General features: G+C 39.6%; 1 protein-coding gene across 4 annotated transcripts in view; it reads right to left on the minus strand.

Moving 5' to 3' along the window:
- The window catches only part of LOC144069312 (receptor tyrosine-protein kinase erbB-4-like), a 161,008-nt gene extending 144,681 nt beyond the window's left edge, over window positions 1-16,327 (minus strand). For all 4 annotated transcript variants that reach the window (XR_013298537.1, XM_077594698.1, XM_077594778.1 and 1 more), the window contains exon 1: window positions 15,915-16,327. Coding sequence is in view for 3 of the 4 variants with exons in the window: in XM_077594698.1 (XP_077450824.1) it covers window positions 15,915-16,005 (91 nt within the window). In the remaining variant the exon portion in view is untranslated. The remainder of the gene's footprint in view (window positions 1-15,914) is intronic.
- Window positions 16,328-18,543: the final 2,216 nt, after the last annotated feature.

Raw genomic sequence — 18,543 nt, forward strand, 5'->3', positions numbered from 1 at the left:
ATCAGTAACATGCATACAGTAATGGAGACTAATAGTCTAGCTCTGATGAGACTTTAATTTTGTTTGACTTGAAATTTCTTGCATAACGTGGAAATGCTCTGATGCTGAGATTGGAATAATCCATCTATGAGTGAAATCGTTTACAACAATTGCTGTCTTTATTTGACATGATTTTATGAAATGACGACATTGAGAGAATGTTTCATTTTCGCGAACATACTCTGCTCATGGATTGCCCACAGGTAATCACAAGAATTCCTCAACGGGAAATCTGGGAGGAGCAATTAACATTAACAGAAATATGAAGCACAAGCAGGTTACATTAAGGAATTGAGATGAACCCCTAAAGGACCACCATCCCTCAAGAGGGTTTAAAAGAGACAAAACGGAGCAAATCTCTGGCAAAAAAAATCTTTTGTATTACCTTTTAGAGGTTCCAAAATTTCACGCATGGTCATTCAGATTTGTTATGCACCTAAACTCATTTAAAGGTAGGGTAGAAAAAAAATAATCATCATAACAAAATTGGATTTACTTTATAATATTTGAGTGCACAGAGCTTGGTAAGAATAAATGTTCAATTTATGAAAACAGTCATCAGTATTGAATTCTTGGACATTTCAGTGTATATTTCATCCTAATGTCTCTTGTGGTAATATCAATTATGAATGATTTTAATATTATCTGACAGGAGGCTGAACAATTCAAAGTTGGAATCCTGAACTCCCGTTGATTGAAAAGTAAGATTATTCTTTATATTAGTAGTATATAATAGTCTATATGTATATTGGTTATCAATTATCTGCAACTCATAAGAGTTCTAAACGATTCTTTTCTTTCCCAACAGCCCAATTCCAAGATTGAAAGATGCTCTTGTAAATTGTCAAGCAACAGAAAATCCATCTGCCGTGTCTCGCTGTTGTTCAAACTATCACTTGCATTAGTTACAGTCATGACAAGAGTTGTGTGAAGCTGCACTGGCTTATGATTAAACTGACAGACGGGTCTCGGGTGGCTGTTTAGTGGAATCCGTGCACGGATGCATCGGCTGGCGCCACCTGCTCACGCCGCTCAGAATTTGACCTTCCAACACACACAGAAACATGCAAACGTGCTTCAGCCAGCTTTCAAACAGACTTTACACACCTGAGGTGCATGCATACGCGTGCGCATGACAGCAAGAAAATCATGCCAGAAAAACCACAGCCCCCAGACGTAATTAAGAAGCGGAGGACAGGTGCGCGCGAATGCTCTGCAGGACTTTTGTTCATCTCTGCATGCTGGCAATGATGTCAATGATATCCTACAACGTAGGGTGCTTCCACGCATGCAGCATTTGTTCCCCTTTAGAGAAAAATAAGAATAATAAAAACGGACGAATGAGAAAGGGAAGAAAAAGGTGCTTGTGCAAAAGCTAGCACATTTCAGGGTTTTAATAACATTTCTGGAAAAAAATCCACTCAGGCTCAATAATGACAGGGACAATCTATTCCCAAGACCTACTGCTATAATATAGTATAGTCCTTTGAGGATATCATTTTGCAGCAAGAAGAGAATGTGGAAACCCACGGCAAGCGAGTAAAATCACGACAGCCGAACAATGAAGATGTGTGTTGTGCTCTATCTGCCTTGTATTATCTCTAAATGTCTAGGCTTCTCCCTGTAGGACTGACTGTCCACTTCTTGTACAATCACGTCACACTGCTATAGAAAAGCGCAGTCAAAAATTCTCTGTACTACTTGAAATAACAAGGGAATTGGCAATGCATAAATATTGCATAATGAGCCAGTTGCGTGAACCAGAAACACTAGAGCTTGGTAATGCGACTGCAGTGTTAAGCATTGTAAAATGTTTTTTTTTTTACAATTTGCTTCCACGGTTTGCTTATACACGGGAATAACTTCTTGGTAACGATAATACCTTATTACAGGATTTACCATCAAACCTTAAGACACTCCTCAGGGACAAAATACAAAACTGTAAATGTCAGCGACAAAATCAATAATGTGAACAAGCAACAACAACAGCCAAATGAACCACTGATCTGGTAAACCAATAATCATTTCTATAAAGTATAGCAGCTCCTTAAGGTAAATGTGATTTAAACTGGTTTTGTTCAGTAGAATTGTTGGTCAGTAAAATTGAAATAATTCTGATTTAAGATCTTTAATCTATTCCCATCTGACTGACATGCAGGTTGGTTATTACCATCACCAAGATGAGACTCAGTTGGTGTTTTCATACTTTTTTAAAGCATGATAAAACAAAGCTCCAAATAGTTTTTTAAAAAAAGTTCTCCTGAACTCTGTTTGCGCCACTAATGAAATTATCACATATTTGTCATGAGAATATGCGAAGACTATTCCAAAGGAAAATACGGTAGTGTATCTAAAGAATTTCACGAAGAAGAAAGCTGAGAAGTTATGCCTCTTAAAATATAGTTTGTTTGTGTAATACCAAACCATATGTTATGCTTATTAGTTAGTTTGAATTTAACTGCAATTTTGAAATGGATAGCACGGAGGGCTTCTTTCATCAATAGGACATTTAAAAAATTGATTGAAAAATAGAGGGATGCAATCAGCTTGTTTCTTTCTGCAACAACACAATCAACAGACCACTGGACTTTGATGTCCTTAGAGACATGAATAAACAAGGCAACGTGTGGGTAGTGATCATGCAAACAAATACAAACTTTGAGAGAGGAGATGCAGCAAATCTCATCCCAGATGTTCACTAAAACAAAGCAACTCAAGGAAAAAGAAAATCTTCACTAGAAAATAAGCTATGAAGCAACTCACCTTGCAGCACATTTGTCATGCTGTCAAGCACCATCAACGTTAAGGGTGAGCACAAAATTCGGATTTATGTTTTATTGGAATGGTTAGAAAGAAAGACCTCTTTTATGATGGTTACAATGTTGAAAAGTGAAATACATGTCATGGACATGAGCAAGCAGTTATCTTGCTTTTTGTCACTCGGCCCGGCGAATGAGTAGTTAGCGTGTCTGCCTCACAGTGGGGGACCTGGGTTCAAATCCAGGTCGGTCCACCTGTGTGGAATTTGCATGTCCTCCCCAGGCCAAGCTGGGTTTTCTCTGGGTACTCCAGTTTCCTCCCACATTCCAAAGACATCCATAGTAGGCTGATTGGGCAATCTAAATTGCCCCTAAGTAGGAGTGTGAGCGTGAATGGTAATTTTTGCCATGTGAATGGCTGGCCACCAATTCAGGGTGTCCCCCGCCTCTGGACCTAAGTCAGCTGGGATAGGCTCCAGCACCCCCATGACCCTAGTGAGGATAAAGTGGTTCAGAAAATGAGATGATTTTTTTTCCTGTATTCTGTTCAAGCGGGTTCATGTTTTTTTCATTGTGTTCTAGCTTTATAGTATTAAGTTAAATGTTAACTCATCTTTAAACAATGTTTTTTTTAAGATTTACCTTAGAACAGGTCCTGAGGGTCCTGGTTTTTGTTCCAGCCAATCCCACACAGACCCTTTAACCAATCAGGTTTCTGTTAAAAAGAGCAACACCTGGCTACAACTGATTACACTTTTAAAGACACCGAGGTGAAAAGATGTGATCTTGTTCAGTTGGACTGAAATCCTGCATCCACTGCAGCCTTTTGTGAAATAGTTTGAAGATGTGCGCCTGAGGGGATGTTTACTCCGAAGTTTCTGCCGCTGTCTTTGTTTTCTTCTGCTTCACAAAATTGTTTGCACAGGGATTTAATATTTCATTGTTAAAGCACCACTTGAAAAATCTAATATTTGCCTTCAATTGTACATTCTCTTATTGCCCATGGAAATGTGCTTGAATGCCCATAAAATGACACATTCAATTTTGTGGATAAAAACGTGAGCACAAACCTCAGATATGCACTTCCACATTGATGCGCACACAAACACACAGTGCGAGTGTGGCCCGGCTTGATTAATTGGAACGTTTAGCGACGATGATAGCTGCACTCCTCAGAGGCAGCCCACTGTCTCTCTCACTCCACCTTAACCTCAAGCAGGCACGCACACGTGTACCCCCCACCCCACGCTCACAGATGAAATTAGACCACCTCTCTTGTTTTCGCCAGCATCTTACAAACGACCCCAGCATCAGCCCGCTTTCACCTTGCCAATAGCGATATCCGGTTGCTTTCCAGGCCAAAACGCAGGGGAGCGCCGAGGCATTTGACTGGCCACTGCACATAAATTAATGAAGCAGGCTCCTAAAGCCATGCTTATGCACAAACAGATTCTCCTAGGTTTTGCAGTGCCCTCATCTTTCTTAGCACTAAAGGTGACTTGTCTCTCCTATCACACGGCCACAGAAGAGCCAGGCCCAAGGTCCCTCCACACATACTCACACACACAAGTTTTATGTACCTTTAAAGCCGCTGAAGGGGTGGCCATATTTCTGATGGACTGCAAGGTCACATCAGTGAGACAAAGAGAGGCCAAGATTGGGGCGCGGTGCAAGTGATGAGGATTAGAGACACGGGCACTTCTCTGTCTGATACACAATCGTCCTGGCTCGCATCCCATAACTCTCATGCTCACCGGCTGTGCCTTTCACCTATTTAATGCATCCTCCCACCTGTCGGCATCCCATCCTTTCTTCAGCTGCCACTTTCTGGCACGTCCTCATATATTACCGGGTGGCATCAAGAGAGGGTCACCGTAGAAAGGACACAGGAAAAGAGCCTTGCCCACTGTTACAAACATTGCGCTAATTGGGATTAGAATTTCGTTCCCACACTTGGAACTCAGGACACTTGGATCACAAGCCATTGAAGATTGAAATGTCAGCACCAAACAAACAAAAAATGACTTTTTAATGTGTTTTTAACAGTCATTTTTTTAATCACTATAAGGAACACCGTTGCAACTTGGCTCTGATCAGGTCAGATGTTTCAGTATGCAAGTGGGATCTGGTGAGCAGTAGTCGGAATTCATGCATGTTTAGGTAGTCTGAAAAGTCACACATAAATATCAGATAAGGACAAAGAAATCAAATTTATGCGGTCTCAACACAGCCTAAGACAGTTGGATAAAAGTACTCTACTGCAGAATCCAATATTCTCTCAGGACCCCAGTACAGCTACAGTAACACTCATTCTTTGCAGATGATAAGGAAAATATGCCAGTGAATGCTCTACAGCACGTGTCAAAGTGGCGGCCCGGGGGCCAAATCTGGCCCGCCGCATCATTTTGTGTGGCCCGGGAAAGTAAATCATGAGTGCCGACTTTCTGTTTTAGGATCAAATTAAAATGAAGAGTACGTAAAGATGTATATTAAATGTCCTGATTTTCCCCCTTTTAAATCAATAATTGTAATTTTTTAATCATTTTTTTGTGTTTTTAGTTCAAAAATCATTTTGTAAAATCTCAAATTATATTTAAAAAAGCTAAAATAAACATTGTTTTAGATCTATAAAAAACTGAATATTCAGGGCTTTTAATCCAGTTCTTTTAATCCATTTATTTAAAAAAAATCTAAATATTATATCTAAAATGGTCCGGCCCACATGAAATTCAGTTGACGTTAACACAGCCCGCGAACCAACCCGAGTCTGACACCCTTGCTCTACAGGTTGCTCCTTAGACGGTCTTCATAAATCAATTACTTAAAGGCTAACACAATGTTACGTACTGGAAGATCTGATTGTTAGCCTACCTGCTTAAAGTGTTGTAGTGTGTTAGCATCAAGATAGGGGTGGCCATAAAGTTGTTTTAGATATTCAAGTCGCTTTGTTAGGTTTCTTAGAATTTAAAGCAAGAAAAATAAATAAATTTCAAAACAGCCAGCTCATATTGCATTCAAACCGAATATCAGATCATGTCAAGTATTTACAGTAACTTATATCAACAAAAATGCATGTACACACAGACAGGCTAAACACACTGGAAAGAAAAACCCTTGAATCGCACACAATTCTTCGTGCCAATTTCACCTATCCCTCTCATTTCACACAAACAAACTAATCAAGAGCGCCTCATACTACGCAAATGAAAATAAGAAAAAAAAACTGCGAGTGAGGAGGATGACGCATCCCCAGAGCTTCTCTTTTCTCTTCTTCTAAAGGACGTCCAACCTCACTCTGAAATTAACTTCCAAGCTGCCATTTAAAAAAGCTTCAGAGGGTTTCAACTCACTCAAAACAGTCTTATATAAATTTGAAAAATCATTCTACTGCAGCTAATAGAAATGAGTTGGAAATTGATTAGGAAAACAATTGCATTCAGTTTATGTATTTTTATATCCCAGAGCCTGACAACTTGGTTATTAGGTTTGTTGTCATCCTCTAGGCAGCTTTGCAAGGATGAGTAACTAAAGCATTAGTAGAAAATGCCAAATTCAACTGCCTTGTTAAGCAAATCAATGGGTCCTTGTGCCCTCTCAATGATCCTTGATATTATGAATGCTCTGTATTATTACATTTCGGTGCTTTTAGAGACTGTTTTTTCTTTGTCGTGGTGACGGCTGAGCAAAACAATCATCTCTTCCACTGTAACAAATATTCAATAAGGAGCTGAGGAAGGCAGACACTGACAGGCTTTGTCAGAAATTGTCTGATAGAAAGAAATGACCACATGCGGCTGCATACAGAATATCAATCAAGCCAACACACACACAGATGCACACTCTTGCCATGGCATTATGAGTTGGGGCCTGATTAAGGCGGCTGTTGGATGAAGGCCTCACAACAGTAAATATCCTTAATTTGGAGTTATGAAAAAGATTATGTCTTGAATATTTTATCAGGGATTACCACACATGCACTGAGATATAATATAATAATTTGGTGTTAAATTGTGCAGACAAAAGTGCATCAAAGACCACGGAGAAATGATGGATTAGCGTCCAGTGATCGTGTTTCCTTGAGTTTAAACAACTTTGGCAAAAAAGAGCCTAAGAGTATGGCGATAGGCTTTGCTGAGCCAAGTCAGGAGTAGACAGACACTGTGAAGGGAATGCCAGCGGAGGAAGGCAACTCAAAGAAAAAAGCCCAGACTTGTTTGGAAAGGGTGGAGGCTGCCTCGCCAAAGCGACGCTGTCAGTCAAAAGAAGCTGAACGACATCCCACATCCTGCGTTGGCCATGTGCCGGAGTACATGCGCGTGAGTGGGAACTCAAAGCCAACGTTTGGAAGGTTGCATTAGCACCCAATGCTAGGGTTTGGATTATTGGTTTATGCATCAGGAAAACTTCGCATGCCTTCAAACATTTTATTTAATGACTAAATTCCTTGTGCACAGCCAACAATTTAGTTGTGTGTGCAATTTCCTCTTGGCCAGGGATCAAATGAATAATAAGGAAATTAGGCTAAAGCCCTAAAGAACGGATAGATGTTGCAGATGTTAAAGGGAAGTGAAAGAAGGACAAAAAGGGACATGTGTGCATGTGTTTGTGTTGGAAACAGGATAAAAGGAGTTTGTCTGAGTGGAATTACAAGTGGAGGGCAGGACTCAGTAAACCCTCCACTGGTCACAGACCAAAAAAAAACGGGGAAAGAATTTGTGACAGACATGTGAAAGTGAATTTTTGACCTCTAACTAAGTTCCCACTGGCCTTCTCACCTTTTGCAAACCTGCCTGACCACTGGCCTAAAAGTGGGTCAGGGCACAGTTCCCATTACTGGGCGCCATCAGCCATGCTGTAGCGAACACATGCCCAGCTTTTAAACAGCATGTCCAGTCCTAAAGTCCAGTGTTTTACAAGCTTTAATTTAGTCAATATGGTCCAGTTTAGTTACCGTAATTTTTGGACTATGGGCCGTAATGTTTTTTAAACCGTTTATAACAGCTTATTTATGGATGTCATTTCTACTTTTTCGACAAATGAGTTTCATATTTTCTCGTTTTTTTTTTAAATGCCATTTTCATTTCATTTTGATCCACAACGTGACGCATCATGAAGACGTTGTCACTCAAAGTCTCTAATGACGATGGCAAGGATTCCACTATAACAACAGTCTCGAGTTCCCATGAGTATCCCGCGCATGCTTGATGTGTCTTCTATTCCCCAAAAGCACTTTTATCTGGATAGGCTCAATTTGTAAGATAACGATATAATTTCAGGTAAATTCTGACTAGTTGTCAAGAGAAGACTCCTGCTGGCACTACAGAAGAGCCACTTAAGTCTAACCATGGATGATTAGACATATTTTAAAAGAAACGATGTCCAAATTTACATGGCTCTTAGGTGCTACATTTTTCCACCGAAACTTACCATTTGCGATGGCAAGAGGATTGTACTCTAGCGAGGATTAACCATTTATAACCAGCAGTTGGAGGACTTTATTGCTCGATGTGGGACCATTCGATGCTTGATTCACTTTTAGAAGAACAGCTAAGCTAGCCGTAGATGTTTTGACTTTGTTTTGATTTAAAGACGATTGCTTGCTTCAATGTGCTACAGCAAAGCCGCTTTCTATGGCTAGGGCTGATAGCCGTTACCCATATCAGATGCTATGTGGGGGAGTTTCGTCTGACTATTTTTTTTTAAGTTAGGTATTTTTTAGCTTTTCAGACTGCCTGATAGAACACGAGTGGGGCTTGTGGCGAAGGGCTCCCTCGAGTGACCAGCCGCTGCATATGCATGAAGAGGATGCAACGCACGTAGATAATTTTTTATTGGGTTAATAAAGATGTTTTTGATCAATCAACTATTACTGTTTAACATCTGTCTATATAAATATCAAATTTTAAGACATGGGCATCTCGCCCTTGAGCTAAGCAGTTGCAATAGTAAACAAATAATATTGCCGAAAACCAGTGGCGGGCTGTCAGGGCCTTCAAGGCCTTCTCTGCTGGCCTAAGAAATATCTGAATCATATATTATATTTTGTCCATCAATACTTTTTAAATAATTCCAAATTGTCTGTTAGAGAGAGGGAGAACCACATGATAGGTTTATTATTAATACACTTTAATCAAAACAGGGAGACATCTTTAACATACACTGGGTACAACTTGCAAGGAAAATCACTCCCAACTCGCCTTCGTCCAAGAGGATTCTGAGGAAACGGCATCCTCCTCTGTCCATTTAGTCGCGCCATAATCAAAACATTTAATGTAATCTGATTCAAACAATTGCATAAGCTAACCAAAGAACACCATTAAGGTAAAAAAACAACTGCTCATATTAGATCGGAACCAAAACAACTGCGTAAGAATTTGCACGAATAAGCAAAACAATTTCTTTATAAGGTAAACAGAGCGACCGTATTTTTAAAACAATAATGCAAGTATTTTCAAAGCAATTCAAGAGTCCCTTGTAGATCTTCATTGCCAACTCAGATCAAAAGTCTCGGCCTGGAACATGGTGTCCTGTTCAGTCAATAGTCCTGAAAACAATTAACTGGCCTCGCAAGCAGCTGTGGGGGGGAAAGTGTTGATCTTACTCGGTCCCAACATAAAGCACAAATTAATTTATAGCATTACCTATTAAAATGCTTAATGAACACATAGTAGCATCCCAGAATAAACTCAACAGTTCCTTTCATTGCTTTCCCCCCTGGTTGCACTGCTTCCAGATGTGTGTTTTCATATTGAAACATTTAACCAATCACATTTCAGCCATTATTTGTTGCCAGGGTCAGAACTCTGCCTCAAGGCCTTCACAATGAGTTCTGCAGGCTCTGCTGCATTTAACAAGCGTCGATAAGACTGTTGCTTTAACCAATCAGATTTCGAGTTGGCAACACCACAATGCCTTGTCACAGGCATAGGGATACGTCATCGCTTTTACCAACTATGATTGGCTAGTGATTAGCCAGAGCTACCAAACTGTATCTGTCGCGAGCTGCACAATCAAATATACTGTTGTGTTGATTTAAAGCCATTTTCAAGATGGACTATGCCAGAAATACGACAGGACAGGCTCGACTTTCAGCATTAGCTTCGATGGCGATAGAAAAGAAAGAAGAAAGAAAGGAGGATGGATATTGTGTACAGTGAAAAAGGATTTTTGGTGAGTAAAATATGGCTATATTCCTAAATAATATTTCAATTGTGGGCCCGGTTCTGATATCTGAAAAGCTCCAGTGTTTGTATTTAAGCTCGTGTTTGTATTTAATCACTAAATGCTGCTAGGAAGTGGATTTTAGCCTATTTTAGTGCAATTTTTGCCATTTCGCCATTGACGTCCATCGCTGTCTTTTCCCGGGTAAATCGCCCTCCTGGCCCGGTTGTAATGTCTGAAAAGCTCTAGTATTTGTATTTAATCATTAAATGCTGCTAGGAAGTGGATTTTACCCGTTGAAGGCGCTACGAGAAAATGCACGGACCGCCACTGCCGAAAACGTAAGAAAAGGGATGAAAAGAAGAGTGTAAAGACTTGATGATGTCTGCTATATTTGGCTAGAGTCCTCTTAGTTTATCCAGTCTGATGACAAGATATAATGTGCACTTTACTGCAAAAAGCCAAATGCTACTGAAGAGTTTGTGAAAAGGGAAAATTTCACACTGTTGCGATTTAACATTTTAAAAAAGTTTTTTCGGTTTAAAAGATGTAGGAGTTTTCACACAAAAAAAAAAAGTAATTTTCTTCCTATTTTGTCTGAGTTCACTTGATTTCCCTATTTTAATTATTTTCAAATGGTGAATACTAAAGATCGGAATAAGGTAGAATTTCAATTTCCTTTTAACAAAAGATCAATCCAAATTTTCACATGATACCTTTCATGTATATATAGTTATAGCCCACAATATTCAGTCAGCTTCAAGATAGCAGTCAAAATGCTCCGAATCGGGTGGTACATGGATTGAATTTTCGGAAAGCACGATACACTGAAAGAGTTCATTCATTTTCTCAACGGCTTATCCTCACAAGGGTCACGAGGAGTGCTGGAGCCTATCCCAGCTAACTACTGGCACCAGGCGGGGGACACCCTGAAGGAGATGGACACGCTCACCCTCATACCAACTGGCAATTTAGAGGGTTCAACCAGTTTACCCTGCATGATTTTGAGATGTGGGAGGTAACCGGAGTCCCAGAGTAAACCCACGAAAGCCCACGAAGAACATGCAAACTCCACACCGTGAGGATCGACCTGGAATCAAACCCTCAATCCAAAATTGTGAGGCTGACACGTCAACTACTCATCCGCCAGGCCGCCCAGTGAAAGAGTCCATAACAAATACAATAAGTGAAATGAGCTCATTTCCTACAGCACCACTGACTTTTTCAAGACACGTGCCAAGAACAGGTAATGGAATAATAGTCCTGTGTATTTCAAAACCTATATACAGTAATACATTGACATACGAATGTCCCAACATACGAGAAATCTGAGAGACGAGGAAAATTCAGAGCAAATTTTTGCCTTGAGATACAAGACCAATTTGAGATACAAACATACGGTTCTGGGTAGCCGAGTATGCGAAAGGCTGCTTATGAGAACAGCAACGCTCTGTCGTTCTCGCCGCGTCTCCCTCACGAAAAGATATCTACAATCATCGGGGTGTAGAGTTTGCATTTTTTACTGGAGATAACCTGACCGAGTCGATAAGCTGCGAAAAAGACAGCGGAATCTACATGGACTTCAAAGCAAAGCAAGCATCTGAAAAAGACACCAGGGGAACCCTTCAAAGCGAGCCGTGGCCGGTTCGATAATTTTATTAAACGAACTGGGATACACTCAGTTCTGAGCCATGGAGAAGCAGCAAGTTCCGACTCAAAAGGCGCGATGGAATACAATAACATCTTTGCCTCGGTTATCGCACAAGGCAGTTTAAATTTAGTGTAACGCAAGATTTAAACATATTTTTAAGTGTGTATGTTTAGTAATACAAGTTCATTAGAGTTCAATTTAAAATTTATGTTATGTTATGAGTGCGTTGCCGTCCGTCAAGTCTCTCTCCCGTCCTTTCTCTCTCTCTCGTCCGCGCACCCCTTGGTGAACCGCTATTGTCTGTCTGTACTGACTGATGTCATATTTTAGTATAGAAGATCATAACCACTAGATCAGGGGTGGCCAACGAGAGACCCTAGGATCTGGTCTGTTTTCCATATCTCCCTCCACCAACACACCTGAATCAAATAATCTGGATCGGTATCAAGCTTCTGGACAGCTTGCTGATGAGTTGATCATTTGATTCAGGTGTGGGAGAGGAGGGAGTTATGGAAAACAGACTGGATAGGGGCTATCGAGGACCAGAGCTGGCCACCCCTGCACTAGATGGATATTCGTTACTTTGTGAGTAGGTGGTGAATTAAAAATAATAATTCCGTTGTAATATCCTGTTTTGGGTGGGTTTTTTTTCAGAGGGTGGGAACAGATTAATTTGTATTTATTTTCTATGGGAAAAATTGATTTGAGATATGAATAAATTGACATACGAGCTCGGTCCCGGAACCCATTAAGCTGGTATCTCAAGCTATTTCTGTAGTACCAAGGCAATTATTTACATTTTAAAAATCTCATGACATAAATGTTAAAAAAAAAACCTGCATTACATATGTAACACTAAAGATCCTTTCGCCCCGGTTGTTTAGTGAATTTCAATAAAATAAAAATACAGGTTTTAAAATTACAACATGACTTCAGAACCTTTAGGGCTGTTTTAAGGTTGTCCAACAAATTACAATACAAGCAAAAAAATACATGCACACATTGAAGGAGCACAAGAAGAATAGTTTACACCACATGTGTCAAAGTGGCGGCCTGGGGGCCAAATCTGGCCCGCCGCATCATTTTGTGTGGCCAGGGAAAGTAAATCATGAGTGCCGACTTTCTGTTTTAGGATCAAATTAAAATGAAGAGTATAGATGTATATTAAAATTCCTGATTTTCCCCCTTTTAAATCAATAATTGTAATTTTTTAATCCAGTTTTTCTGTGTTTTTAGTTCAAAAATCATTTTGTAAAATCTAAAAATATTTTAAAAAAGCTAAAATAAACATTGTTTTAGATCTATAAAAATGGAATATTCAGGGCTTTTAATCCAGTTCTTTCAATCCATTTATTAAAAAAAATCTAAATATTATATCTAAAATGGTCCGGCCCACATGAAATCGAGTTGACGTTAACGCGGCCCGCGAACCAACCCGAGTCTGACACCCCTGGTTTACACCAAATTTTGTTTAAACATTTTTTTTTAAATCTTAACTGTCTAATCTAATGTTAAAACAAATGATTTTGCCTGAAACTACTCATTACTAGACTTTTGGAGCTGTTTAGTTCAACATAAATTATTGTTCTCACGTATGATTGACCTGAGGTGGATAAACAAGCTAATTGGACTTCTTGCTCTGTAGTGGAAGACTGTTGAATTAGCATAAATACGTCAACAAAGATAAGGTAAATGAAAAAAAATTAGGGGAACAATTCAGTAGAAGTGAATAACAGTTAATCTCTGAATGCAAAATAGTTGGCAGTCATAGTCTAAGAACAAATGTCTCTCCCGCACTGAATCAAAAAACTCTCAAACAAGTCGATTTCTGACACATCAGACAATCGAGAGAAAAGCGTCATTCATATAAACATCACAAGCTATATCCTCTCGATGCACCAAGCAAAGGAATCCATCCCTCTCTTTGCCTGACTCTTCATTTTCATGCCCTTCAGCTTGGAGGGAAGCAGGAAATTACGGCCCTCTCCTCAAACTCCACTCAACTGGGAATACTATCATATCGAGCCTTTTGTCTTTCTTTCCCTGCAAATCCTTAGCAATCATGGCAGCATATTAGGTGAGCAAAAAAACACCATGTGAGTCACACAGCGGAGATATCAAGTTTTGATAGGTTTGTTGACTAATTTGGAGCAAGATGGAATTGCACCTCGCCTCCCCCTCATCCGTCATGCTGTCACATAAAGGTCTAGACGGCCTAGACTGATGATATCAAGAAAAAAAAAGCTTGATTAGCTTGTAATAAATTCTCATTTCTGCCAGTTGTCGACAAAGTCTTGGCCAGCATCGTGTGGGCCAGCTGACAACCCGTCGGTAATTTGATACTGGCATTCAGCAAGTGCACCCCCAACACCGCACCATCCCCCTTGGCAGACCACTGCACAGGCGTCTTCAAATGTCACCCAAACACGCACATGCCAATGCTACATTTGTCCGACACACATGCACAAGGAAAGACACACACACAAACTAATTATAGGATCCAACTAAATGTGATTTAGACACGACAATACCGATATAACGGAAGGGTTTTATTTCTTAATCAACCACGCCTCAGACAAGTAAAGAGTTGCATTTCAATGATGGTCTATTAATACATGATATACATTATTAAAAATATTGAAATACTTCTTACCTGAAGAGAGCACCACATTTTTGCAAACCTTGAGCAATTATTCATCTCACATAATGGTCTGCAATAATAAATGACAAGCCTATACATACACATCGTTTTCGATTGCCTTTTGAAGAAAATACATTGTGATCTTTGACCCTGTATATGATTTAAAGAACATATATTTAAAATTACTAATGATGGGATCTCATTTAATATCCAATAAATATACAGAATAAATCCCAAAGAGAAGAAATGAGAATATTTTACACAAGCACACACTGTGTATATACGGAGTACAATTAAATGTTCTCATTTATTTCACCACGCTAATCATAGTATTTAGAAGTGATCATCCACATTATTGACTCATTACCACCCAGAACATTCTCATGAGGAACTTCTGGGTGCTTTTTGAGTGAAATTTGAATTTGAAATATCTTAAATGGGTGTATAGATGTGAAGAAAAATTTACTTTTCTCCATGTCCATGCAGGCAGTGTGTAGATGCATAAAAAAATGTTCAACGTGCATGCCAAAGCTGGACTGAACCACTTTAGAAGGAAAATCAGTATCCCCAAATATCCCCCAAAAGACCCAAAAAGAGAATGCAAAGTGATTGAAGTGTTTGAGCAAGCATAAGAAGGATCAATGAGGCTCATAGAGAGCTGGGTCCAAATCCGGCATCATTAGTGAACCTCATTTAATGGCATGTAAACGATCAGCAAACATCCTGCAGCGCCCGCAGGAAAATGCCGTTAATGAACAAAGTGTGGATGGACTATTTGGCAGAGGAATGCTGCAGGAACATCAAGGAGATGCTGGACCACCAGCTGACTCGGCAGGAGTTACTGCATACTAACCGTTGATTTAATCATTTAATTAATTTACTACCAGTGATGATGCCTGAACATCCTGTCAATTGTGACTGGAAGAGAATACTCGCTGCAAGGCCCCCCTGATCAAAATGGATTGGACGTCTAGCGCCGTCAATGGCATTAAAAGATGATCAATCATTACCAATCATTGCAGTTTAAATGAATTGGACGTTTATTGCCATCAATGGCAGGCAGAGTTAAATACGATGAAAATGAAAACGAAATCAACTTTATAGTGATACCAGGGGGCATTACTATAACACTATTTAGTATCAACATTTCATTTTATTTATGTATAACAATACACATAAAATAATGGTTGATAGATATATTAAGATTCACATATTTAAGTATATCTATACATGTCCTACATGATCCAAAATGTGATTTCCACGTATGTGGATGCCAGATCTTTACAGTTAAGCAAAGATATTTGTTTTTTCTTCTCTCTTTTTTTTTTAAATTATAATTAAGATTTTCAAATGTATCTAATGATATTCCCAAACCTCATCATTAAGCAACTCAACACCACCCCCACCCAGCAAAAAAAATCAAAAGCACTCATCTCAATTTAAAAAAAAATGGAATGTAGACCTAAAAACTTAACAAGCGCGTTTCGCATTTTACACAGAGGAGCGAACAAGCACGAGCTTCGGCGGCACCGAAGTCGCGTCTGTTGTTGCAAAGTTGAGCAAGTTTTTTCACCCACCACCATGAACCAATCCGTCCTCAGATATTGCGATTGTAATATCAATTGCAGGTGTACGCGCGCTCGTCCAAGCCGCAAACGCTTACCTGATTGCGCTGCGCCGAATCGGACGAGCAGCAAAGTGGCGAGGGCACACACGAGCAACTTCATCTTGAACAAAAGGCTGATGTTCTTCATGTCAAAGTCCCGCAACTCACATGTCCAATTAAGAAATCCCGGTCTTGTCTCAGAAGCGCACGATAATCGGGATATAATCAGGAGGGGAAATGGTGCGGGGGCTCCTCTTGCGGTCGCTTTCTCGCGCACCCCCGGCGCGGCGCCCAACCTTTTTACGCACCGGCTGCCTGTGTTTGTTTACTAGTTCCCAGGCTGCCACTCGGATCGCTTTCCACAGTGTGGACGCCGCGAGAACGTTCGACCCGCACGCTGGCACGGTGTTAGTGGCTGTCCGTGCGCGTGCATGCGCGGCTGAGTGCGTGCGTGCGAGGCTGGGTGTGAAGTGAACACGCCTCCAAAATGTGACAGGCACTTGACGCAGCCAATTAGAAAGGATAAGAGACGTTTAAGGAACGTTCGCCCACGCCGGGAGGTCCGCCCACGTCACCTTTCAGGTTGCGTGCTTCATGGAGGTCAGCAGTCGCTTCATCCACGCGCGCACCTTTGACCTCGTGGGCTGCTGCTCAAGGCCCCCTGAGCGGATCACAGGATACCGCTGGAAAGTTCACAGGTGAGCAAATGTTTGACTTCAGATGCCATATTTGGTTCTATTCTTTACAACGGACAGCTCAAAAGAGGTATTAATTAGATGTGAATAGAGTCAAATGAGACACTTGGATCATAAAATAATTTATTCATAATTTTTTTAACTGCTTATCCTCGCAAGGGTGCAGGGGGTGCTGGAGCCTATCCCAGTTAAGACAAACAACCATTCGCGCTCACACTCATACCAGGGCCAATTTTTATATATATATATATATATATATATATATATATATATATATATATATATATATATATATATATATATATATATATATATATATATATATATATATATATATATATATATATATATATGTATATATACGCAAGTAAAGTATTATTATTCAATATTTAATTGAGAAGATCACTTCAGAATTGGCAAAGAGCTTTTTTAGATCTTTTCCAAAAAAATGCAATAAAAGCATATATAACTATGGAATTTCAGTGCTGTGGGAAATGATCGGTTTTCATTTAAGTTGTTTGAGCATTATGTCCATGATAAATAAATATACTGTTTATCTATCTCGTTACCTAGCAATCAATGACTATGTCTCCTACCAACTGGATGAACAACTAAACACACTTCCATCAGGTGGCAGAGGGATTTGTGTCTGCACCTGTTGGTTGCTATGCATAAATCATTGTTTTGCTTAACGGTAATGTTTGTCACCAAATTATTTTAGACTCTCTAAGTATAACGAAAATACATCATCATTTTCTGTAATCTATTTGTGAAATTGTTTTTGCTGTGTGATTGTTTCATCTAAATTGTGTGCTTGGCCTCATAAATTATGGGAGAACATTGCTCTTCTATAGCCTACAGCTCCTAATTAAATGTTATAAGAACTGAATGGTAGATGACTGTTATATATTCCAGGAGAAAATATGATTGCCAAGAAAAAATGTTTTTTCCCCTCTGCGTTTCTTTTTTTTTTAATAAAGTGAAGCTATTATATTTATTGTACTATTCTTTAGTTGGAACTATAGTGCACATTCGGCAATAGATTTTTTTTGTCACTAGATATCAGACTTATTGTTGTTTAATGTGCATACGCAAAATAAACAATGTAAAGTATATACTTTGAGAAGATTCACAAAATATCCGTCGCAGAGAGAAAAATGAATAACTTGTTTCATATCTTGTACTGCTCTCTAGCGAAATTTAAGATAAACTGCACAAATATTGCCTTCTGTTTTATCCTGACCAGAAGATGGTGCTGCAATAAGAATGGAAACATCCAAAGTGTTGTGTAGTCCTCCAGAGGTGTTTCCATACGGATGTTGTGAAAAGACACCGGTTTTAGTTTGGAAAAGTGGGCAAAACACACAACAATAACTTTCCAATAAGTAATCATACTTAAGCAAAAGGGATCTCGTCTATTTTAGTGACAAAATTACTTGCAGGAACCAGTTTCCAGTCATACAACTTTATGATCAATTAAACAGGCCCATATTTTGCACAAAGTAGATTTGCAAGCAATATGAGAAGAAAACATTTTATCAGTATTCACACATGAACAGGAACATATCATGACTTAAATTCCCTAACAGTCAATGCATGAAATATACCATACTTTAACGACAAGTAAGGTATAAAAAGGGTGAACGGGAGTTACTGAGGTTTTATCATTGATTCTTCATGACTTCCTGGCTAATTTTGCTAAAACTTTCATGACATGTCATCTAATTTCGGTGCCTGGCTCTTTGTCGTTGTTTCGGCTGTGAACAGCTTCAGGGGGAAGGCATCAGATGACAGCCAGGGCTGTTATGATTGGGGGTGGGTTCCCACTGTGGAAGGTCAAGGCAAGTTGGCGTCCTTTGTTGAGTACAGGAGCATGGGTCACAATTGGTGTAACTGGATGTTCATCTCAATCTTAGGTTGATCGGGGTTAACCATCTACCGATATGTGAGAAGATAGAGTAGGGGAAGAAAATATGCCCTGCTGATTTCAT

Source organism: Stigmatopora argus, chromosome 1, assembly GCF_051989625.1.
Source record: "Stigmatopora argus isolate UIUO_Sarg chromosome 1, RoL_Sarg_1.0, whole genome shotgun sequence".
Taxonomy (NCBI): domain Eukaryota; kingdom Metazoa; phylum Chordata; class Actinopteri; order Syngnathiformes; family Syngnathidae; genus Stigmatopora; species Stigmatopora argus.